Raw genomic sequence first — 25,251 nt, 5'->3', positions numbered from 1 at the left:
GCTTCATAAATATGAAATAAAAGATGAAAAGAACCCTCACAAGTCACAGCAGTTTGGATTTCTTTCTTTAAGCGTTAATCTTCAAAAGCAGAGCTACTCTTAAAGGTGAATCTTAATTACATTTCTGAACTAAAAAGATATAAAACAGTCAGTAAGTTTTCTCCCTGAAAATATAGAAAATAAAAGGAAAGAGTTTTCACTGTATATTAAAAATACATATGTACAGTTAAGTGCTTATGATTAACAAAAGGTACAATAAATAGAAGACAGGGTAAGTTCTCAAAGTTGTTCATCCTGGAATAAGATGTTAGCCTTTGGCTACCTAGGAATGAAAGATTCAGTCCCCAAATTGGAAAACAGTAATCATGCTATATGCCCACTCCCCCGATTCCGCCCATGAAAGGATGCAACTTGCATGCTTTTCTTTAGAGAGACGCTCATGAGTGCTTTCAAGTGTGGTACTGGTGCCCTGCTGACAGTTCCTACTTCTGAATTCACAAAGGCACTGCAAATACATGCCATGCCGGCGAACCAGGCATTCAAACTAAAAACTGTTTGGAGGATTTGGTGTTCTGATTACAAACTAGGCTATCCTAGTGTTCACGGAACAGCAATGTGAGATTTTAATCCTAAAGGGAAAAAAAAGTGCATTTCGTTTCATTTAGGGGAAAAAAAAAATCCAAGTATCCTTGCTGTTAGGGAGTCATATGAAGTCCCACGCTTCTGTTTCAGTCCTTGGAGTTGGCTACTTAGTAACTAGTCCTCTGTTGCCATCTACAGGCAAAGTGTCCCATAACAGGACACACGGGGATGTGCTAGTGCTACTGGCTTTCATGTACAACTCAGCTTCCCAGAATCACAGTTATTTGCACACTGATTAGTATGGATTTGTTCAATTAGACTAAAGTGCTCTATTTGCATGAGCAAAATGCAAAAGAAGAACTTTAAAGCATTAGGAAAATTATCAGTTAAAATAATAAACAGAATTAAATGAGGAAAAATAAATTGGAACTGACATCTTAGTCATCGGTTCTTCATCAAGCTGAGCAAATCTAATAACGCCTCCCTCCCTCCCTCAGCTCCCAAGAAGTCCACCGTTAAAATGTCATCTCTAATTCCATTTTATGTCTATAAATTGCATTTTAATAACCTTTTGTTTCCCTTTCTCTGTTCTGTTTTGCCTGTGTGTGTGTGTGTGTGTGTGCGCGGGCACACGCGCGTTTATCCCCCAACTACTGCAAAAGGTAGTAAAGGGACAATGGAGTCTTTCTGAGAGGCAGTGTTGCAGTTCCAAGGACTGCAGTGGGCTCCCACCTAATCATGTTGCCTGACCTCAGTGTCGGAACACCCTTTCTCCTTTTAGAAGGGCTGGATGATCCTGGTGAGCCTCCTACTGGTAATTACTCTCCTGGCCAACTGGAGGACCTCTTGCAACCTTAATACAAAGTTATCATTTGTCCTTTCTTTGGTCTTAATGATGTAGGGCGTGGAAAGCAGAGAAGGAAAAAATGACAACAGAAACAAAGAACACTGAGCTTCAGAACCGTGAGCGCAGGCTAAGAGACGCTCATGTCACATATTACTTCTGTGACGAGATCCTGCTTGTTATGACAGTATGCTCTATTTCCTCTGTCACTCTAGGAAAGAAGTGCCATGAATTCCTTTCTAAGCATTGCTGATCTCCAGTGGGTAGTTAGGTTTCTAACTAAGGAAGGAGAAGTGCCAGCTATAGGCTAATGATTTAATTGTTGATTTCCTGAAAAATACAAGCTGATTAACACAACAGTCTTAATAGTAGAATTTTTCATTTTAAAGGGTATATATAATTTCCAACCAATCAGTTGGAAATACAGAGGCAGTTTAAAATACAATGCATTATTTTACAGCCTCTGGGGAGAGCATGCATGTCCATGGGAAAAAATTCTGTTTGAATGAAATTTATGCTGCAGTCAGTTTTTTCTACATCAATAGAAGCCATTACAAAATTATATTAATTATAAAGGAATTTTTCCTGAAGGTGAATTAATAATTATATTGCATTATTAAATTGTCAAATGGTGTTTACAGAATGTACCATCTATAAAGGAAATTCTTTCTACCTACTGCTCATATTCTGTCTCACAGCAGAATATCATTCTTTTGCAGGAAAACCTTCATTTGAATTGGAATACAGTTGGCTCTGGGACAATGAGAGGGTTAGGAATGCTGACCTCCAGCACAGTCGAAAATCCATGTATAACTTTGACTCCCGCCAAACTGAACTACTGAGAGCCTACTGCTAGCTGGAGGAAGCCTTATTGATAACATAAACAATCGATTAACACATATTTTGGATAAGTATTACATACTGTATAAATAAAGCACACTGGAGAAAAGAACATGTCATTAAGAAAATCATAAGAGAAAATACACTCGAGTCTTGTATGTACTTATTTTTTAAAAATCCACATCTAAGTGGACCTGTGCAGTTCAAGCTGGTGTTGCTCAAGGGTCAACTGTCATGTAATCATTTAATCATTTAATGCCAGGGTTCCCTCCTCTTGTGATAGTCCCCTGAGACTTAGTCTTTGGCCTTTAAAAATGAGAAAACTGGTGTGGAGTATAAATTGACTTATCCAATGCTATTCTGAAAGTTAGTCATGAAAGCAGCCAAACTGGCCAACTTTTAATCTCCAGCCCTGTCCTGCCACTGGTGACCTCTCCCAGGTTCTAATGGAGGGTGTGCATATTTATGAGAGAAAAGCATTCTGGAGAGGATGCATAAATGCGTAATCATGGCAGGCCAGATTCTCCTGATACAACCCTTGAAATTTATAGTTGCGCTCTCTTTAATGCTTGAAATACTAGCGATACTAATGTGAATTGTGCTTTAGAGTGGACAGACACTTTTCCAGATATTTCTCCAAATAGTTAATTATTTTGAGTCTGAGTTAATTTGATATTTTTCTTTATCTTTGTAGTGAATAAAGAAGATTCAATAAGCACACAACTAATGTGTAACTCAGCCATACACAGTCCATTTCACAATTTATAAGTATATTGCTAGTTTGTACAGTTTCCATGGAAACATGTTAGTGATGAACCGAGAAACCAACATGGAATTGTATTCAGGATAGTCCAATCATGATATTCAGTGGGGAAAAATCGGTAGACCTTGATCTTCAAATACTAGTTGGGGTTTTCTGAGATCTACTTAGATAAAGTTTTAATAAACTCAGATGGATTAGGTTTTGAAACTTATCCCAGTTTGATTAAAGTAGGATTTCTTCTCAAATCTGTGTTGTCTATCCATTGGAAAAAATTGCCCTGAAGTTCTTGCCCTTAATCATTATAAGACTCCCAGAATACTGTGAACAAACCATTATTGAGCAACCAAGGCAAACTTAACCAAAGACCAATTAAAATAAAAGACCAAGAATAACGAAAATAAAAACAAAATGACAAAGGTGGAAAAGCACCCTTTCTAGCAGCTGTAAGCCCTCAGCAGAAGCAGGAAAGCAGTCTTTTTCATGGAAAAGCGTGCTGGCAGTCCATTCCAAAAGAAAATTGTGGAACTGAACATTTTGGAATAGACATATCTTGAATGAATGATGAAAACAGAGTAGAGAAGGTCAGGTTTAGTTGAGAATCACCATAAGATTGTTAATTCCAAAAAATTACTGGCTGAATATTAGCTGATAACAAAGAACACTGACATCTATAAAGACATGGACAATGTACTTCTACACTGCATTTCCTTAGAACAAACTAAAGAGAGAGGGCGAAAAGAACAACTGGCAGTTTAAAACCCTCAGCAGCACTGAGTAGCATCTGAAAGAGTCTACATTCTATTCAACACCGTGAGTGGGCTCATGAGCCAGTTATTCACTCATAACTCATGTTGAAAGGGTTCAGTCAAAAAACATGAAATGCAAACAGTACAAGAAAGTGTATATACATTTGTACCACCTGCAAATTCTGGAAGCTCATATCAAATAGTTAGTAACCCAGATCTGGGATGAATTGTATCAAATATGTCACTTATTTGTCTTTCATTTATCTGGAGCTCTAGTACAACCAAAAAAAGAAAAAAAAAAAAGGAAAAGAGAATAAAACACCCGAAGAAGTGGTGAAACATTCAGTATTGCTCATGAGCATAAGGTACTGTTTCGCAGCATATATACTTTTTAAAATTCGATACTGCAGTGTCTAAGTTCTTTCTTGAGAAAAGAAAAACAGCTCAAGCGATTCCACATTGAATATGCTGTTAAAATTTACATACTCTAAAAAAAGAGGAAATTATTAAAAACTCAAGTAATCGGGGACTTGAATATATTTACTCTAGAATATGACACCAGGAAGTATAAGGTTTCATTATTTCTCTGCCCAATTTAATCTTTGCCTAGAGCTGCTATCAAATTGCATATAGTGTATGTCTGCATGTATAGAACAGAAAAAAAATTCCTTGTGCAGCCACATCAGTAAAATGGTAAATGGAAAAAGACTTTCAACTTCAAAAACAGGAATTTCTAAGGAGCAAGACACCATTATTTCTTTGGGTGTTCACAACAACTCAATTTCGCTGAAAATCTTACTGTGCAAGCCTTCTGCTATGTTTTGGCTTTCATATGGGTCTTGTACAAAGATCTATAGTGTTCCGATCTCTCTCTGCGGTGTTGTCTCTCTAGCTTCCCTCTTCTTCCAGGCCTTGGCAAAAGGACACTATGAACTCTTTTTCTCAGAGCCCCAAAGTTTGCATTGGCACAGAGTCCACTGTGGGGGAGGTTTACTGCTTTAAAAAATAAATCATGAAATTAATATATACTGCAAGACACCCTGGAGGTGTTGGATAATGATGCGATTCCTAGGGAAATGTTCAGCAAAAACACATAATACATATAAGCCCCAAACCTCCCCCAGTGCATTAGATGGTTGAGCTGTCTAAAGAAATGACCCATTCTGCTGTCTCTGGGTGGAATCTCCTGAGTAATGCCTGTCTCTTAGGTGGATTGCTTTTAAAAAGTTATAGGTGGATATTTCAGATGCTTACTGCTATGACAGAAACTCCGGCTGCTGTGCTATTCGGCTTGGGGCCTGTGTTGAAATGCTTCTTTATCTTTCCAGCTACTGACAGCTGATGTTCATTTTCTGGGAGGCCGTCATCCTAGAAAAGAAAAAAGAAAGAAAAGAAAAGAAATGAAAAAAAGGAGAAAAAGAAAAAAATGAGGTAAATGGAAAATGAAGCCAAGATCTAGTTACAAGTGGTGATCTTAGAACTCCTAAGATTACAGAAATAAAGTAACCAATGTCTTCTCATTAAACATTGTTGTTGAAAGTATTGCTCTGAGGTCTCATTCGTTTCCACATCCGCCCTTAAATTAATTTGCTGTATCATCTGACCCCCAGAGTTCTGTTCCTAAATAAAAGTTTTTATTTCTGGTGTTGGTTTCTAATAAAATTGATCTCAGCCATGGCTCTAGGGACATATGTCAAAGGGCAAGTTAAATCTGAAAAACCAAAAAAAAAAAAAAAAATCATAAACATCATCTTCTTTTTCTTTTCTGAGCCAAGAGTTTTATCCTCTTAGCCCATCATTCAGACCCCAAAACGAGGAATCTGACAGTCCTGGAGTCATGCGAGGGCCCGTAAATAAACTCTGTCTGGTTCCACTGTTACTCAATTGACCATTCTATAATCCCAGACAACCTTCCAGGCAAAAAGTTCTTCCTTAAGTTTTAAATCCTCCTTACTGCCTTCAAGTCATCTGTGATTCTGACATACTTCATACTGAGGCTTATTTTAACGAATGCTTCTGCTCTCTGCCGGAGCTGTCTATGATGGAAGCTAGTCAGGCTGCTCCCCTTTGCTAAATACCGTTAGATAACAATAACCAGAGCCGTAACTATGTGCCACCACTTACTAGCTCATGTTGAAAAGGCTGCCCGATCCATGAAGACAGAGTACATTTTGTTCACTACAGAACCCTCAGCACAGTGCTTTGGCACACGGTAGATGCTTAATACATATTTGTGGAATAAATGAATGAAGGGATAATAAAGTGTTTGTTACTATCTGTTAAAACCCAAATTCCTGGCAAGACTTCAACGCCATTCATCATTTTCCTTCTCTCTTTCCTTTCCATCATTTTGCATGTTATTTCTTGGCTCCACACAGGAAAATAAATTGCTACTTCCCTCGCATTACATGCTTACTCTTTTACATAATCTAGGCTTTCCTTCTTTCAGCATTTGGCTATTCATTTATTCAGTCACTATTGACTGCATGTTTATAGTGGACCAGGTACTATATCAAGAGGTGGGGAAAGATGGCAAGCAAAACTAGGCATGGGCTTTGCTCTTATAGGCCTGTGGCCTCTCTTGTTCTTCAAAACATGGGTCTAAATCACCTGTTCCAAAACATTTTTTCCTCTACTAAGTGTAATTCATTATAATGGTTCTTCTGTAAACTCTTAATACTTTTTCATTTTATACATATATATATATCTGCATTATTTACATTCTTTTTGGTGTTAGGTGATTCTATATATATATATAGCTTATATATGTGAATTCATAGAGAGAGTTTAGAGTTTTATATATACAGAGACAGACATAGATATAACATATCTATATCTATATATACATAATATATTATCTACTCTGAACTCTTGCCTTTGGCACCACATCTTCCACATTTTCTGTAATCCTTAATATAAGCACTTGGTTCAGCACCCTGCTCACACAAATATCAATTTGCGATATTCTTGGACTGACTTATTAATGACTAGAAGAATCCACTATTATGCTTATTAAGTCACATCTGAAATCAAATCTGGAGGAAGGATGCTTTCCATTGATTGCAGAGAGAATTCAAAAACTTCTTAAAAATCTGCATTGTAAAAAGACTCAGAAATAAAGTGAAGGATGGGACGCCTGAGTAGCTCACTGGTTGAGCATCTGCCTTCAGCTCAGGGCATGATCCCGGAGTCCTAGGATCGAGACCCACATCGGGCTTTCTTCAGGAAGTCTGCTTTTCCTTCTGCCTATGCTCTGCCCCTCTCTCTGTCTCTCATGAGTAAATAAATCTAAGAAAGAAAGAGAAAGAAAGAAAGAAAGAAAGAAAGAAAGAAAGAAAGAAAGAAAGAAAAGAAAAGAAAGAAAGAAAGAAAGAAAGAAAAGAAAGAAAGAAAGAAAGAAAGAAAGAAAGAAAGAAAGAAAGAAAGAAAGAAAGAAAGAAGGAGAAGGTCAGTTAGGTTATCAGTGGGATCATACTTGGGGAAGGGACATACACAGGGACATATGAAGTACTTACTCTGTCCCGGGCTATGTCGAGGATGGCAGGGATAAGAGAAAAAAGGTCCCTGCCCACAAGAACCTTGTAGGCTAATTGAGAGACAAAGTATGTACACAATATCAAATAATAAAGCAGATCAACAAGATAAGAAAGAGCTGTCATAAGGCATGTAACCTCATGGCTCAGCTAGAAACATGGAAGGAGTTCAGAGGACAGGACATATCTTCAGTTGTGAACACAGCAGACTTCATGAGGAAGATGGAATCCAGCCTGGTCTTCAATGATGAGGAGCAACTGACGCTTAAGAGCGGAGGGAATGGATGTTTTGGTGTACGGATATGAACAAGTGGGGAACCTCAAGGCCTGTTTGCCAAACAATGAGTTAACCAGTTTATCTATAGTTAAGAGTATGTAGGAGAATAATGATGGAGAACACTGAGAAAAACAGGAAAAAACTGGCCACAAAGGACCAGAGATAGAAACCTTAGTCTCCACTTGGAATAAAACCAATGCTTTTTAATAAGAGGGGTGTAAGGGTAGGAAGGGTGGAAGACTAACTACCCTCGCTCAGAAAGAATTAGAATTATGCAATCTGGAACTTTAAACACAAGGGTGAATTCAGTGGTATATGTGAACTGCTTTTTTAATGGTGGACGAAACAATAGGCCTCTGGAATCTGAGTTAGAGTTCTGAGAGCATTTGAACATTTGATGAGGGATGATACATGCATTTACTGAGAGTCTTCCAAGTATTAGTGTCATGTATCTGACACAGATTGGAGCTCTGCCTGAGGGAAAAGAAGCAGCCTAATACAGGGGTTCCCCATTGGGCCTCACCCCCAAGATTATGCATATATGTGTAATTATGTCTTAATAGAGTTCCAGGCTAGCACAGGCAAAGTGATTTGTTTGAGTTTTAGCTTATAAACAAATTAGAAAAACAAAACTGGGAAGTAGGTTGAAGGAAGGGTTTTCTCTTTAGGACAAAAACATCTTGGGCGTATCTGTAGTCTCAGGATCAGAAGCTGCTGAAAAGGATGAGCTGGAAGACACAAGACTGGAGCTAATCAGAGTGAAGGGCAGGGATGGAAGGGAAATGAGGCAGTTCACCCTGGGGAGGTGCAGGTTCACCCGGGGCAAGATGAAGTAAGGAAAGAAAGGGTGAGGCCCGAGGAGTTTGAGGGTAGAGGGGAGCAAAGATAAAAGAGAAAGGCAGGGAAAGAAAGATGACCCAAGTGTTAACTGCTATGTGGCTCTCAGCGAGTGACTTACATATACGAGCCCCTTAATCCTCAGATTATCCTCTATGTTATGCATTACTAGGACCATTTTGAGGATGAGCAACCTGAGACTCAGCAAGGCTGAGTAATTTGCTCAAAGTCACACAGCTAGAAAGTGGTTGAGTCGGACGGGGACTGAACCAGATCTGAAAGTATTCTTTCCACAGCACCACCCTGCATCCATCCAGGGCATTCATTAGCATGGCATCAGTTACAAAAGGGCTCCCTCGGGTTAAATCATAGGATTCCATGAGTCCTCTCTCTCATGATAAAGGTGGGACAATGCTAAGGAGAAAGAAAGATTGAATTAGGGGCTGAAAAAAAAAACAGAGAATATCCATGCAGGCCTCAGTGGAGCATGGGGAGCATTTGCATAGAGGGCAGTAAAAGGATCCTGAACACTTCAGGGGTCCAGGGGAATGTGGTTGACTTTTATGTCAAGGCGAGACTGGTTGTCTATTCATCTAGGATGTGGCAATGTGACCTACTACAGCTCTGGAATCCTGTGTAGAAGAGGCAGCAGCAGAGGGCCTGGCTGACACAGGAGGACGTGAAGCTGCACTGGGTCACTGCGGGGTCCTATGATCCACACAGGCAATGTTGAACAGGCTTGGTGCAGATAGAGAACAAATAGTAAAGATTCCATAGGAGCAGCCCTTCCTGACTTACTGAGGGCGATTAATCTCGGGCTGCACCCATCCTGCCATCTCCTCAATTCCCCAGTAGGGGTTCCATCTTAGCCAGAACTTTCCTTTTTCTGACTTTTCTTCCTCCTGCCAATTTCTGAGATAAGTTTGCTTTCTCACCACCCTCAGAAGGGACCTGATTATTATTTCCCTGCTCTGTCCTGGTCCTGATCTCCTGTCAAGACTCTTAGCAACTCTTTTAGATGTTGGGTCCTAAGGGTTCAAGCTTCCAACTTTAAATTCTAGTGAAGGTTTCAGCTTCCCTTGGGTTATTAGTTCATGTTGAAGCAATGAAAGTCCTGAAACAACCTGCACAAGGTGTCAGAGACGCTTCTGACTTCATAAATCTTAAAACATTTCAGTTTTTTTTCCCCAAATGAAATAAGGTGTCTCAGAGAAGGTAGAGAGGGTGGGCATGTGAGTGTCTGCATGCATGCGCACACATGTGCACACACACACACACACACACCTCACAGCAACTAAAAGTCTGCAGAATTTCTATATAAATTTTGAAGGCTTTGAGCATAATTGGATTAAAAGACAAACAATTGGTTTTGCAGGGACCTAATCTGTACCTGAGGCATACAGATTGATGATGGAGATTTAGCTAACTTACTGTCTTGCATCAATAAAATAAATAGGGCCATTAAAAACATACATTTTTATATATACATCTTTATCACCATTATTCTGAATAGATTGTGTGCCAAAAATGTGCTATGAGTTTTCTAAACGTGACAAACCTGGCAGTATGTTACAAATAGTTATAGTATTATTACCATACGTTCTGGTATGTAGTTTCTGGGAGTAGTTTCTGAAGTTTGACATGGGCTGGTTGTGGTTTGAGGTTAGTGGTTTTTGATTTAGAAATTCCCATCCACCACTTGGCAGAGCATTGCAACTGACAAGAACAAAATTAGTTTGCAAAATGGAAAATGAACTCTCACAGCTGTCTGTAGGAGATCTAGCCTCCTGGTCTCCATTTCTCCAGCGGATGTTGGGGAGCAGCTGTGGGGAGGGATGTGAAGGCTTGGATGTGAAGTCACTCAGTGGAGTGAATTCCCGTCTTTCCTCAGGGAAACCATTCCAGGGGTCATGCCTCCTCCTCCCCTCATGGATTTTTGTTTTTGACTCATGGATCTGGTTTTCAGTCAATTCATTATCCGACTCTATTATTAATAATAATATGTGAATTTATGAGAAGTATGACAGTCTTGAGCAGTTTACTACCAGAATATCCTGATTTAGTTTTAAAAAATCTCTCAAGTACATTAGAGCAGTCTTCAATAGCAGCTCCATTTTGCACCCCAGGGTTTGGCCTTTTGACTCTTGTTAACCATCTCCAGCTGTATGGCACCCAGCACCTTTGACTCTGTTCAGCTTGGGCCTATGCATCCTCTATATCTACAATTCACACTGTACTGGAGGAGAAAATGTGAAGTAAATTAAGCTCTAGCTTGGAGAAAGGAGAGGGTAAGATGCCCAAATAGAAAATGGAATTCCATTTCATCATTTATAATTTATGAATATAAATAGGTGTTTTGTTTATCATTACAGTATCACTGAGGATTCTCTTAATTTCTAACAAATTCTGACAGCACAAGATAAATGCATATAAAGTTTTGTGTGGGGAGAACTGCTTTTTTATTTTTATTTTTTTAAAAAAGATTTTGTTTATTTATTTGACACAGAGAGAGAGAGAGAGAGCATAAGCAGGGGGAGCAGAAGGCAGAAGGAGAAGCAGCCTCCCTGCTAAGCAAGGAGCCCAATGTGGGGTTTGATCCCAGGACCCTGGATCATGACCTGAGCGGAAGGCAGATGCTTAACTGGCTGAGCCACCCAGGTGCCCCAAGAGCTGCTTTTTGTTAGCATGGAATATCTTGGTAGATTATCCAGGCTCTTATTTTGTCTTCTCTTTTTCTTTATTCTTTTTGAATATCTTGGCTTAGTAATATTTATTTATTATTTATTTACTTATTTACTCATTTACTTATGTATTTATGTATTTATTTATTTATTTATTTATTTTAGTAGCATCTCCTTAAAAAGAGTAGATTGGCGAGAAAAATGAAATAAAATAAAATTTAAAGGCCAGGGAGGTGATAGGAAGTCTTGAATTGGCTAACTACCTACATTTGACTTATTTAAACCAATCCTTCCCACCAGGACAGAGGTTCTCAATCTTGGTTTCACACTCTAATGGCCTGGGACCTTTTAAAATTCATGATGCCTGCCTAGATGCTGGTGCAGACCAATTAAATCGGAATCTCTAGGGACAAAATCCAGGCATAAGACCTTGTTCTAGAAACTCCATTGAGCTTTATGCTAGAGACTTCTCTGAGGCTCAGTTTCCTCATCAATAAAATCAGAAAAATAACTGGAAGTAAAACATAAACTGATAGAATTGTAGCATTCAGATGGACCTTTACCCTAGTATCAGGTGAATAACATGGGATACAGTAGGTCAACACTTTGAAAATAAAAATATAATAATAGTAATACTTTTGGGATATTATAATGGTGATATTTAACCCTATTTAAGAATTTTGGGTGCTATGTCAATTATGTTTATGTCAATTACGTTTACCACTAACCTATCTTTCCTATTAACAAAGTGTTGTTTGGGGGAAAGTGACTCCACCTTCTTCCCAATGTCTGGAATGATCAAGATGTATTAATGCCTTTTTCAGCCTCCTATGTCCCTAAATTCTGTGGTTCTCCACCAGATGAGTACTAAGGTATATCAACTTAAGCCAAAACAATTCCTGTTGGTATCCTGCAGCCATGGTAGAGGTAACAGGTGTGATACTAAAGAAGACAACAGAGCAGATAATGCACACCCTATCTATATGGAGCTGGGGATACACTAATGGAATTTTTCGGGAGATGAGAAGGTTCTCCTTCTTAATCAAACTTCTTATACACCAACATCCATCAAAGTTTATATTTCATCAGCACATAGCAACAGATGACAGAGTCGTTGCCTGTCTCAGACCCAAACTCTCTACATATCTATCAAGTACACAGTACTTGTGCTTAAAGACTATCCTCTCAGACCCTTCAAATATATATTCCTTTCTACATCCTCATTACAACTCAAGAGGCTGATTCTATTATCTTTAGTTCACAGACACAAAAACAGGTTCAAAGGAGTGAAATGACTGTCCCAAGGTTACAACAGGAGGGTGAGTTGATGCTCCTTCTGGAAGCCCACATTCCTCTGCTAGACACCTGGCTGCACACTGATGCTGCTTTGTCCATCTGGTTTGCTAGAGCAATCCACTGAGACACCTTGCTCATGACTCTTTCGATAACATAGCAGAGGCCCAGAACACTAAGGAGCACGGTGGGATTCCCACCCAGAATGAATGAAAAAATGAGTCTGGAGTAAGGTTAAAACAAGTGATTTTAGTTGACTAGGTTTTCTGATTCTATTGTTCTACTCTATGTTTCATAAGAGACTCCCCTTTCAATTCCAAGGGCACCAAGTTGAAAAGGTCACTATATGAGCAACAGACAAAATTAGGACAAATGAGAGTCAGGAAATGCTCTCTGATGACTTCCTCAGGGCTCAGATAATTATTATTACCTCTTTCCCCCTTAGGTAGAGTCCTCAGCAGTGATCAGATAATTTGATCGCCAAATGCAAAATGTCTTGTTAAATGGACTTCCGTTTAAATGCCTAATTTATTTATTTTGATTGGTTGGTTGTTCATTTGTTGCACTTGGAGACCTTGACAAATACTAAATGCTGGCTGTGAAAGCTTATATGTGGTTTTTCATTTATGTTTTTGAGACAATAATCATTTTTCTGATTTAGTTACTACATAAATAAAATTTCAAAAGTTAAGCAATCATTTCATACATTTCGGGTTTTTTGTTTTTTTTTTTTAAGTTTCTGCTAACATCAATATACATCAATATTTTTTCCCTTAGAATCTAAGATCCGTTAGAATTATATAAAGGGTATATTTTAGTTTTAAATCTCCTAGATAATTCCTTAAGTGTTTATCCCTGCTTTTAGGAAATGTCTTTAGGGAATCTGAGAGGGAAAACTAAAATGACAGCAGAAGTCCATGTTTTAGAGGGAGTGGTGGAGCCTAATTACCAGAAAAGTGAGACCATGTGTAAAAATGTGTACAAAGCAGGTTGAGAAGGCAGAAAGTTACTGCTGATACATGTACATGCCTTCTAAGGAGGATCCTAGGAGCAACCTAGTTTTTCAAAAGTAAAAGCCAAAACCTTCCTAATTTTGTTTCTTTATCCCACAGAGTTGGGATATATATGGATATAGGGTTATTTGGTTTGGAATCAGGTTATGGCTGTTTTCAATTGCATTACAGTCCCCTCAAATATATAGACAAACTTGCTCACATCCACAAAGTTATCTTAAAACTAATATGCATATCCTGCTGGAGCTGGCTCTGCCGGACATCTCCTTTCCAGCCTCCTTCAGGATGGAGCTCTGATCTCCTCCTCTAGTATATATCCTGTATAGGACCCCTGTTCCTACACAGAGGCTAGCTGGGGTAGCCCTTCCCCCACTGTCCTGTGACTGGTTGTATCAGAGCTTCCAGAGGGTGGACTTGGCAGGCAGTGGTCCTCTGATGAGAATGTATTTAAAAATCTAAAATGGCTATTTGCAACCTATGCAATCTCTTTCCTTTATGGCTCTTTGTGAGCCTTCAAAGGCCATGTTTCAAACTCAGATTTTCTGGCTTATTCTATGTGGTCATAATCTCACTGATTCTAGTGCTACCATGCAGTTTGACAATTTGTAGATCATGGGCTTTTAAGCAGCATGTAGATCAATCAGAACCAACTGCTGCCACCAATAAAGGCTGCATGCAGCTGGTCTGTGCCTCTTTCTCCCAGCATATCTAAGGGAAAGGTGCCATGACCTAGGTAAGTTACTTTGGAGACATTGCTAACTTGTATGAACAGTCATTATAACGATATGATATATACATGCATTCTTTTGCAATATTCGTGGTGCTTTCACATATAACAAAGGACAGGTAGATATAATGTGGTGCATAGGAATTTAAAGCAAATGGACTTGGAGTGAGGATACCTAGCTGCAAATTTTGGCTCCATGATAAACTTTGCTACTTCGGGCAAGTCACTTGCCATAGCCTCAGTCTCTGCATCTGTAAAATGGGTATAATAATACCCACTCTGCCTATCTTGAACACTGATTATTAGGCTTACATGAGATGTTTCCTAACTTTTCTCACTTCCTAGAAAAGGATAGTTTTTGTTTAGCAACCTGGGGTAAATGAAAAGGTTTTGAGGCTGGAGATGATCACTCCCAGACTCTAGCTGCCCTGCCTGACTATCCCAACGGCTGAGGGTATTAATGTCTTTACATATTTGTACATCAATGGGGAAGCTCTGCTCTATGAAAATATTTAAACAAACCTTCGCTGTATATCTATGCACATTCATATTCAACATTCATAAACATGTACCATGTATTATGAGACTCTAGTACTCAAGTAGCAGCAGCAGCAGCATCTGGGAACTTTTAGAAATTCAGAGCCTCACATCTACTGCATTAAAATCTGCATTTTATTAAGATCCTCAGGTAACTTCTGAGCATATTCAAGATTGAGAAGTCCTGTGCCAGAGTACCTCAAGCCTTATGTGGAGACCCTTGGGTCAACTGTATTTTTGGTAGGAATAACGCAAAAGCAGTACTGACTCAGAAAATCTGCTCTTATTGATGTATTCAGAATGCAGGATGGGGGACAGAGGGTAGCATCCATGTGCATGCACCTCCCCAGTCAGAAGGTAGTCCCATCTGAATCAAATGAAATGCTCTGTTCCAGGGACCATGAGAGTGCACATCGGCACAGCTACATCAGAGGCCCTCTGAGACCCCCTAACCATTTTGGCATGTTTGAGAGGGAGGAACAAACACAAACACAACAGTTGACAAAGGAGACAGCATCATGAGGAAATCTGCAATTTTAAAAGGGAATGTTAGGAGTCAGTACAGGGAAAGGAGGAAGTCACTTACATTAACCCAGGGATGCTCAAGGACCTGCACAGCCGAAAATCGCTGATCCACGTCGACCAACAACATCATGGTGATGAGCTCCTGTGGAAGGCAAATGTTTGATCCCGTTTGTCTAATTTTTATGGCAAAAATCTGAGCGTGCAGCCATACTCTTTTAGTTTGGAAAAGCTCTAAATCTTAAATATATCAACTCAACTTACCCACAGCCACACCTTTAGAAGTCAAAGGAAAGGTGAATACTTAGAATTATAAATCAATTGCTTAGAATTGAAAGAAAAAAAAGAAAGAAAGGAATATTAGAATAAATTTCATTAAAGTGTAGTTAGTAGAGAAGAAATCAGTTACACAAGTTAAAGAATTAATATCCCTTTCTCTGTCTAGAATTTTGTGCTTTATTAGCAGATTTCTAAGTTTAATATAGAAATCTGTTACATGGAAAAATTAGAGAGGAAGATAAACCATGAGAGACTCCTAGCTCTGGGAAACAAAGAAAGGGTTGCAGAAGGGGAGGTGGGTGGAGGGATGGGGTAACTGGGTGACGGGCACTAAGGAAGGCACTTGATGGGATGAGCACTGGGTGTTATACTATATGTTGGCAAATTGAATTTAAATAAAATATTTTAAAAATAAATTAAAAAGATAAAACTAAAAAAAATAAATCTGTTAAACTTGCTTCAAAAATTTCCACATCAATCAATGCCAATAAAATGGAACTATTAAGAGGCAGATGAGTGCCTGAGATTGGTGCTGAGATTAATGAGACTTCCTATGAGCTCAAAATGATTGGGACCAGGAAAGCACAGATTGAGTTTTAATGATGAGTCTGTCTTACATGTGTCCACTTTGGATTAGAAGTTCCCATGTAACAAAATGGTTAGATATGTGTTATCCAGGTCCTTACATTCACGGGGTCTGAGTATCATTCCATGATGGAGATGATTTATTTCCACTGATGTAGAGATTCTTCCTTAAAGTTCTCATTATGTTCTTCTCCCACTTCAGACTCCTTTGTGCAAGAAGGCATTCATTCCCTTTTCAACCTGGGCCAGAACTTATTAGAGCAACTGTGTTCTGTGATGCCCTTTGCCAGGGTACATGGGGGTATGGGAAGGAGATGGTCCTGTGTGTCAATGACTTTGAGCCCTCTTATTATGTGATGATAGCACTGAGGTAGATAGGTTCCTGAAGAGATTGCTCACAGGCAAATACACCTCTACCCCACAATATGATAGGACCACCCCATCTCCTTTCACCCTGCTGCCTTTCTTCTGACACTTCTCTCAACTCCTCTACATTTTCCTAGGCCTAGAGGTAGCTAGAGGTCCTGGACAGCTGAAGAAAATGAAAGCTTTGGACCCAATGTGGATCATTTTCCATGGAAAGTGGCCAGGCAGAAAAAGTCAGATTTTAAATTGAACTCACACTCAGGAATGGAGAAGGTAAAGGGATGCTGAATAATCAAGAGTCAATTATTTCTCAACATCATTTTTTTAAAAATTTAAGTCAATGCTTAGAGATGTAAGTTTAAGGAAACATTTAAAAAGTTTTCTTTCTTTTTTTTTAAGATTTTATTTATTTATTCATGAGAGACACAGAGAAGGGCAGAGACACAGGCAGAGGAGAAGCAGGCTCTATGCATGGAGCTCAATGTGGGACTCAATCCTAGGACTCCAGGATCATGCCCTGAGCTGAAGGAAGACACTCTATACTGCTGAGCCATCCAGGTGCCCCAAAAAGTTTTCTTTTTTAAGTTCCACTAGTATCTCCATGTGAGATTTTTACAGTTTTCTTTTTCTCTTATTCATTCATTATAATACATGTTAAACACCAGTTATATATTGGTCACTGCACAGGCATTGATGATACACCAATAAACCAAATACACAAAATTCCTGGTCTTGATGAAATGTGTGCTTTAGAGGGGAGAATCAGAAAATAAAAAAATAAAAATAAAAATAAATAAAGAAAATAAACAACATAAGATGTATCCACCTGTCTGTATCTACCCATCTAGAAAGGTAGATAGATAAATGTAATTAGATGGTATACCAGATGGACATGTGGGTGTAAGTGCTATAGAGAAAAATAAAGCAAGTGAGGAAGATAAGGTGAGCTAGGTAGGTTAAAGAGCTGCAGTTGAAAAGAAGGTGGTCTGGGAAGCTTCCCCTGAGAGGATGAAATTGAGTCGAGACCCGAGCAAGGTAAAGCCACAAGCTATGCTGAAATCTAAGGCGGCCTGGTATGGGCCAGGTGTAGCAAGAGGCTATAGTAATATAACTGGAGTGGCAACAGCAAGTGAGAAGGCCGGGGAAACAGAGGCACTTGGGATGGCTACAAACAGATGATTTGATGATCCTGATCTCTTGGAAAACCTAGTAATTATAACCAAAATGGACAGAAATCGCATTTAAAATATCATTAGGTCTTTTTGCATAAAACGAATCAAAATTAATAATTGCATTAATACACACCGGCTGTAAGGAAAAGGAAAGGCACTGGAAACCTACCTTTGCCGAGTCAGAAACGTTATCCCAGTACGGAGAAGGAAAGTCCACTTGTCCCATCAAAATCTGATCGAAAAGCACCTCCTGGTCGTCACCACTTCTGTTCAGGTGAACAACAACAAGGAAAAAACAGCACTAAAATGTCAACTCAGGGTATGTCTCTTCATTCTTATGCATTAGAGCCCTTCCTTTCCCCATAAATGTGTAAAATGTGTGTTTTTAAGCAATTCAAAATGTCAATATGGAACTGTTTTGGACAATTAGGAAAGAATGAGTTTTTAAATTATATGAGGAAGATTTATGGAAGGCATGTAAATGAGCATGTACAACATAGAAAAAATAACAGGTGCTGGAAGTGAAGTTCTTATTATGTTCCTTTCCTGCTTCAGGCTCCTTTGTGCAAGAAAGGAGAATGGATCACTCAGAGAATGCAGAAATGCTTTGTCGGTGCTGAATAAAAGATTACTGCCCATACCCACGGAATGGAGGGAAACCGCACAGCAGGATGTAAGTGATTACACCAGCTGCCCAGATGTCCACCTTGAGGCCATATCTGGAAAAGTAAGTGATGTTAGAGTTAGCAAAAGTCAGGCCAGGACAAATTATGGGGCATGGTAAAATAGATGACTCTTCTATCCTAATCCAAAAACCAAATGAAACAAAATTTAAAAACTCAACAGCAAACACTAAACTAAAACCCACTGGCTAAACAGAATTCAAGGGAAGAGTAATAAAAGAGAGAGAGAGACTAAGACAAATGAATAAAAATTGAAGTAAAGCATGGCTAAAGATCATATCTAAGTATCAGTGAGAAGTTTCATCAAAAAGGTTATCAATTCAAGTCAGATCAATTTTAAGATAGTGATGGACCCTTGAAATGAAGTCTCTGATTTTAGAAATAATAATTACGAATAGGACATTTTTTGATTTGTGAAGCACTGACATACAATATCTTATGCTGTTTTTCCAACCACTCTTTACATTACATAGATAAGTACTATCACCTATTTCATAGAGGAGAAAACCAAGAATCAGAGGGGTAAGTAGTTTTGCTCAAGATGGTGGCAGAGCTGGGTTCCAACCAGGGTCTCCAAGAGCCCAATTCAATCCTCTTGCTACCCTGGGCCCTCCCTCACAGCAGACTGTCAGAGTATTCACATAATAAACCAGAAAGTGTAGCTATGCTGAAGGCAGCACCCTCTGAGGAATGTCAGACAAGGTTACAGGTGTGGGCTCCCAAATCACTCAAATTTGACAAATAAAAAAGTCCTTATCACCCCACATCCCACTTCGGGATTTCCTGATTGGCATTCCCTTCTCATCTATTCTGTTTCTCTGCCTTTCTGGTCTATGGTCAAGCAGAAAAACTATCTCCAACAGGTCTCAGTGAAATATACCACCTAGACTCCTAGGTCTGGGTTGGTGCTACTAATTGAGGGGGAAAAGTAGGGCCATCTCCCCTTGCTGTACTACCCTTCCCCAGTCCTTCTGCGGGGGGGCGGGGGGTAGTGCTTCAGAACTTTGCCTCTGACCCTTGGTAAGAAATAGAGCTGTATCCGGAAGGAGCCCTTTGTTCACACAGCCTTGAGCTCAAATGCTGATTCAACCACTATCTACTCATGAGCTTCCATGATACCCAGCCATCGCAGTGAGATTATTCATGTACAAAATGGGAATCATACCATCTACTGAGAGAGTAAAAATCAAGTAAAGGACCTTAAGGCCTGGCAGACAGTAGGTACTTCGTAAATGTTAGCCCACTCACCTTCTCCCCCCATTCTAGAGATTTTCATTCATCTAATACTGCTGCACACAGAAACCTGAAAACTCCCAGTGGCCCTCTGATGCCTAAGGGTGTTTGTACTGCACAATCAATGGACCGCCAAGAGAGCCAAATGAGAGTGGGACAGGAGAATAAGGACAGCTGAGAGAAAAAAACCACAGGAGACTGTAATCACCACACACAGCAGTGTCTGTTTCTTTTATCCAAAAGCGAGTTAATTACCATCGCTATATGTTTCTCTGTTAGTCCGAACATTTCTTACTCTGGGGTTAATAACTGCTGTTCCACCTTTAACAAAGGCCGCATGGAAGCCTTGAACAAGATTGCCGTAATTGGCAACTTGATTGGAGAAACAGAGAAAATGGCTCTCACTTTAAAGTTTAGAAAAAAAAAAGTGAAAGAAATCTGATAGCTAATTCTGTCTTGATGGGACAGAGCTGTTTTCTCCTGTTCTTGAAGCAGACTAGTTCTTTGGCAAGCACAGCACTCCAATAAACCAATGGAAGCTTTTACCCAGTCTCCGCGATGATTTCTGGAGCCACATATGTTGGGGTGCCACAGACTGTGTACAGGGGGCCATCGACAATGGTGGCCAGACCAAAGTCACCCAGCTTCAGCGATTTGCTACCATCTTGGTGTTCATATACCTAAAGTAAAAGGAAAGAGTGAACTCGCCTTATGACCAAGAGCTCAAAAGCTCTTTTTTGAAGAAATGAGGGGCTTTGAGGCTTAAATTTAAGGTATTTATCACAAAGTGAAAAAAAAAAGAAAACAGGCAGTTATGCAATGATATACATACAAGAATATCTTTTTTTAAAGATTACTGCAGAATTGGAAACATGGTGAACAGCCAGCAAATGGAAATTCAATAATAAATGACAGTACGTTGATATAGTGGGATGCTACAGGACCATTAATGTGGTGATGTGGGTTTATATTTATTGAAATAAATTATTTGGGGGAACTAAGGACAGATTTCAGACTGGTTTGCATAAAATGTGTATTAAAGAAAAAATACATGCAAAGAAAAATGTCTGAAAGAACACAATGTTAGTGTGTCTGTCTCTGGGTGGAGGATTATGGGAGATTTTTTCTTTTGGCTTATCTGTATTTAATGTTTTCTACAATTAAAATTGATTTGTGTAATACAATGAAACATAGAAAGTCTCTAGTGCAGTACCTCCAATTTATGAAAATAATTACCTCTCTGTTTTAATATGTAAGAAGCTTTAAAAATATAGTTTTTTAGTAATTGAACAAAAAAACTACATGTATATTAAAATACTTTATATTCAGTGGCCCACATTTCCAACAAAACCTATTTACATTTTTTTTATTAATAATTGAAAGGGATATTAACATTTCATTTCACCTGAGGCAATTTAGAAAGATTTATCAGGTGCAGAGTCAGCATTCTGTCCAGGTTTCCTTATTAAGGCAGTAAAAATCTCCAGTCCTTCACCCAACAAATCAAGAAAAGGATGCATGTGACCATAGGCAAGTATTTATACCACTTTAATTCCAGCCCATGATCAAACCAAATGGGTCTGCTCTAAAAAGTATCCCAAACAACTTCTACTATTTCAAAGAAAAGATCAAAGGGCATTCAGGATTCTAATTCAGTGTCCTCCATTGGAATCAATAAGATAAAACCACAGTAAAAAGCTAGTATTCCCAGCAAAGGCAGTCACCAGGAGATGCCTTGAGGAAATAGTGAAGTTTTCCATGTACATCAAAATAATCCAGCTAGCAAGCTGAAGCCTGCATGTTCTTCTGTTGCTGCCTTGTGATCATCTGAACTTGATACAACAGCCTGAACCTCTTGCACAGCAAGACACATCTCCACACATCAGGAGCGCCACTACTGTTCACACTCCACGTCACCCTTTCTTTGGAAAAAGTAGATTAACTTCTCAGTTCGCTGCAGCATAAAGTGCAGATGTTTGGCCAGCTAAGTGGCAGTATCAGCAATGGTCATTTGGATCTAACTGTTTTGGCAGGGGCAGGGAGTCAGATCTTTCCTTCTGGAGAGACTGTGTCTTTTCTGGGCAAAAAAATAATATATATATATATATTCTTTTACCTTTCTTCACACTCAGAACATGGAGTCTTCTCCTTAAGGGCTTGACCTGCATCTAGTTTAGGCTCTTGGGCAGGTGTCCAGAGGCTTGCGGGGTCACCTGCATTTAGGCTGTTAGGGCAAAGACAGCTGTGTGTCCTTCATTGATGTGGCTTTGCCCAGTTGTCATGTGGGACGGACACTATCCTCTCTCCTTTAACAAAGCAGCTCTCCAGCCCAGCAGTGGGAGTAAGTCTGAGTGAGGGACTCCGAGGCATTAGAGCTGCAAAACACAATCTCATTCCCAGCCTAAATGTTCTCTGGCAAAAGAAATTTCTAAATCATAGTCTGAGCACCTCAGCCATTCTGGTCATCCAAGTGACAAGCAAATGTTTTTCATGAACAGAAACCTGAGATGGAAACATCTAGAAGATCATCTAGTTTATTTCCCGAAGAGAGAATTGTTTACTTCCCTAATTCCATTTTGTTAGCAATAACCTTTCTAAAATGCAAAATAAACTCTCACTTTGATGTTCTGTTAGGTCCAAACATCCATAGTTCGTGTTTTATGAGTTTGTGCAGATTTCAATTTACACAACTCCATTTACACAGGAATTTTGTGGTTTTTCTCTAAACATACTATCTATTATCACCTAACTTTATTCAAAAGTTGGATGAAAGAAGATGTTGGCAGATCCAGTCATAAGTCACATTTTGGTTCTGAATATGAACATGTATTTCTCCTACACCTAGCAAAGGTTTTATTTTTGAGCCTCTACATCTTACTTAATAGGAATTCCATCTCATATGCAGCCATATGCCAGTTATATTTAATATACTGAGCAACAAAGTTCAAAGTTTCAATAACTAAGGGGAAAAAAGCACGAAAAAATATCTTATCTAAACTAAGAAAATTAGGATTACATAAAAGTAATGACTCTTTTAAATAAACCAACAGTATTAAATAAAACACACAGAATCTATCATTTTAATGTTCTTTTTATCTCTGACACTTCCACAACGTTTTTGCTTTGAAAAAACATAGAATTTTCATGAACATAAAGAAGTTAACTTGATGCTTATGATAGACAATACGAGAGACAAAGCCCTAATCCATGTAATTGAAAACATTTCTAGACACAACGACATTAGAAATGCTTCAGCAAAATGTTTTTGCAGGTGAATAAATGTCCAGGCCTTTGGTTTGGAATTCTGTTTAACTTACTGTCAGGCAGGGCAGGAAACAAGGTTGCCTTGGGTTTTCCTCTGTCAACACTTTGAGAGAAGGATACAGAAGAATATATTCCAGTGTTCCTCTCCTCCAATGGGAGAGCACCTTTCCTAAGCAATATAATAAGCCCACTTCACAACTGAGGTTCCCCATTAGCGCTTGCTACAACCTGCGCAGGGCTCACCCTTATCTTTTACCAAGCCAGTTACAGAGGGGCACGGAGGAGGCCATTTAAAAATGTAATTTAAATTCTGTTAAAATCACAGATTGCTAAACACATCTGTTTCAAACATACAGGCGTGCGTGAGCCCAGGCGTGTGTGTGTGTGTGCACGTCTGCACACACACACACACACACACACACACTCAAAAAGCCATCTCCAGAAAGTATTTTCCCAAATGGCAGCTATAAATTTACTTTGAACTAAGTTTTTAATTAAAAGTTAGGAATTGGAAACGCTTCTAACAAGTTCACATTTAAAATGTGGAGTCCTTGGCTTATAGCGCTCCCTGAATCGATGCTGACCTTTGGTCCTCTGCATGTCTCCTCATCCTGAACATCTTCCAGGAGGGACATTAACAGGCTGCAAGCACAGGCTTGGGCAGCCCAATCCAGCAAGTGGAGTTCTGCTGCACAAAAGAACTTTTTGCTATAACTGTATTTTAAAGCCTCCATAAAACATGACCCACAAGTGAGCTGGGAATACATTGATTGTCAATCAATGAGTATTCACAACATGAGATATAATTTAATGTTCATCCCAAGCCCTTTAAATACTATAGATGTTCCCCCACATTTTAAACACTGAGAGGCTATTAAAGAGACGGGGATTAGTGCAAATTACCAGTATGTAGTGCTTTCACTGTTTTAACTAAGCAATAAAACTGTGTAATTGTACAACACTAATTGAATGCAGCTACACATAATTGTGGGCTGCCATATGTATCCTATTACCATAAAGATTGTCAGTATTTTGTAAGCTACTCTTGTGATCATTGCAGATGGCTACAGTCAGAGAAGTTGTTCTCTAGGGTTTATTATACGGCTATAAAGACATCCCATGATTTGACAGACTAAATGTGTTAAATGGCAACAATTATGAAAAAAGTCCCAATTAAAAGCTGAAGGCATGTCCCACCAAGATACAATACAGTGAAAGGTCAGGTATTAGGTTTTAGGCACACTGGCATTTTATACAGGGTTTTTCCTTTTTGAGGAAGAGTTTTCTTTTTGTTTCTCTTTCGTTTATTTTGGGTTTTGCAGTAGCTGTAACTTACTGAACAGTAGATGTTTGGGCATAGGCCTGATTTCCTTTGGATTAGAAACTGAGACCATTTGGAAAAGTTATTTGAAAAAAATAAAAAATTTAATATATAGTCATAAAATGCAGCTGGTGGCCATAAAATAATATGAAAATTCACAGATAACCTGAACCCAGGCAAATGGTTTCTGAGATTCCCATAATAGAGAACTAAAAGCTGACTAATATAACAGATGTGTTGGAACAAACATAATTCTCAATGTTGCTGTGAATTCAAAGATAACCCTGCTGAAATGCTGGCTAATGAATCATTAGTATCCATGGAAATATTTTTCAAGGGGAGCCCAATAGGTACTAAAAAAATTTCTCATCAAATAGAATTGAACAAAGGTGGCATGAAATTGACAGTCATGAAAAAAAGTCAATTTACTTTTTAACAAATATGGTGTCCCTTTAAAAAAGACACTGATTTTCTTCCAGCCACGATATATGGCCTTTACAGTCCTTTCTAAGGAAAATGAATTAAACTTAAGCCTTTAATCTTTAAGAAGTGAAGTAAAACAACATTAATGCAGGAAATTATTTTACAAAATGCACTTTATGGTCCACATACTTTAAAATTAAACCTCCTGGAAAAAATTATTGTAATGTAAAAATCTTTATGAAATCAAACATGTAAAAATCTTTATGAAATCAAACAAATAATAAAGATCGCATAGATGTCAGAACAGGAAAAAAAGAAGTCAGAAGAGGGGTAACGATATCAGAGGGAAAAATAAAATAGCTCCTAAAGTATTAACTCTAGAGATATCTTGGGAAGAATGAGGATGAGTGGAAACTCCAGAAAGCCCGATTCTCATCCTCACTTTAAAAGAGTCATCAAACTATCTAAAGGGGAGTTCTACATAGCTGCAGTGAGATCCGTGCAACAGGCACGTCTGGATTCTGTGAGCCATTGCACATACATACCCCCTTGTTAAAACTGTGGGAACTTAATGTCATTGCAATTTTTAAAACTCGTATTACATTTTTGTCACACAAGCAATATCCAATATGTCGTTGTAGGGAAATTAGAAAAGACAGGTAATTACAGAGGGAAAGGAATTAAGCTCACCCATAATCTTGACACCTAGAAATAACCATCATTAACATTT

General features: G+C 38.8%; 1 protein-coding gene across 8 annotated transcripts in view; it reads right to left on the bottom strand.

The window, feature by feature from the left end:
• Window positions 1-25,251, bottom strand: part of DCLK1 (doublecortin like kinase 1) — a 340,908-nt gene that overhangs the window by 19,556 nt on the left and 296,101 nt on the right. For all 8 annotated transcript variants that reach the window (XM_025462494.3, XM_025462499.3, XM_025462498.3 and 5 more), the window contains 5 exons: window positions 20,060-20,193; window positions 18,239-18,316; window positions 17,767-17,863; window positions 15,260-15,340; window positions 5,030-5,143 (listed from right to left, as the gene is read on the bottom strand). In XM_025462494.3, the coding sequence (XP_025318279.1) occupies window positions 5,030-5,143; window positions 15,260-15,340; window positions 17,767-17,863; window positions 18,239-18,316; window positions 20,060-20,193 (504 nt within the window). The remainder of the gene's footprint in view (window positions 1-5,029; window positions 5,144-15,259; window positions 15,341-17,766; window positions 17,864-18,238; window positions 18,317-20,059; window positions 20,194-25,251) is intronic.

The sequence above is a fragment of the Canis lupus genome, chromosome 25, assembly GCF_003254725.2.
Source record: "Canis lupus dingo isolate Sandy chromosome 25, ASM325472v2, whole genome shotgun sequence".
Classification (NCBI taxonomy): domain Eukaryota; kingdom Metazoa; phylum Chordata; class Mammalia; order Carnivora; family Canidae; genus Canis; species Canis lupus.
This window is presented reverse-complemented; position numbering and strand designations above follow the sequence as displayed.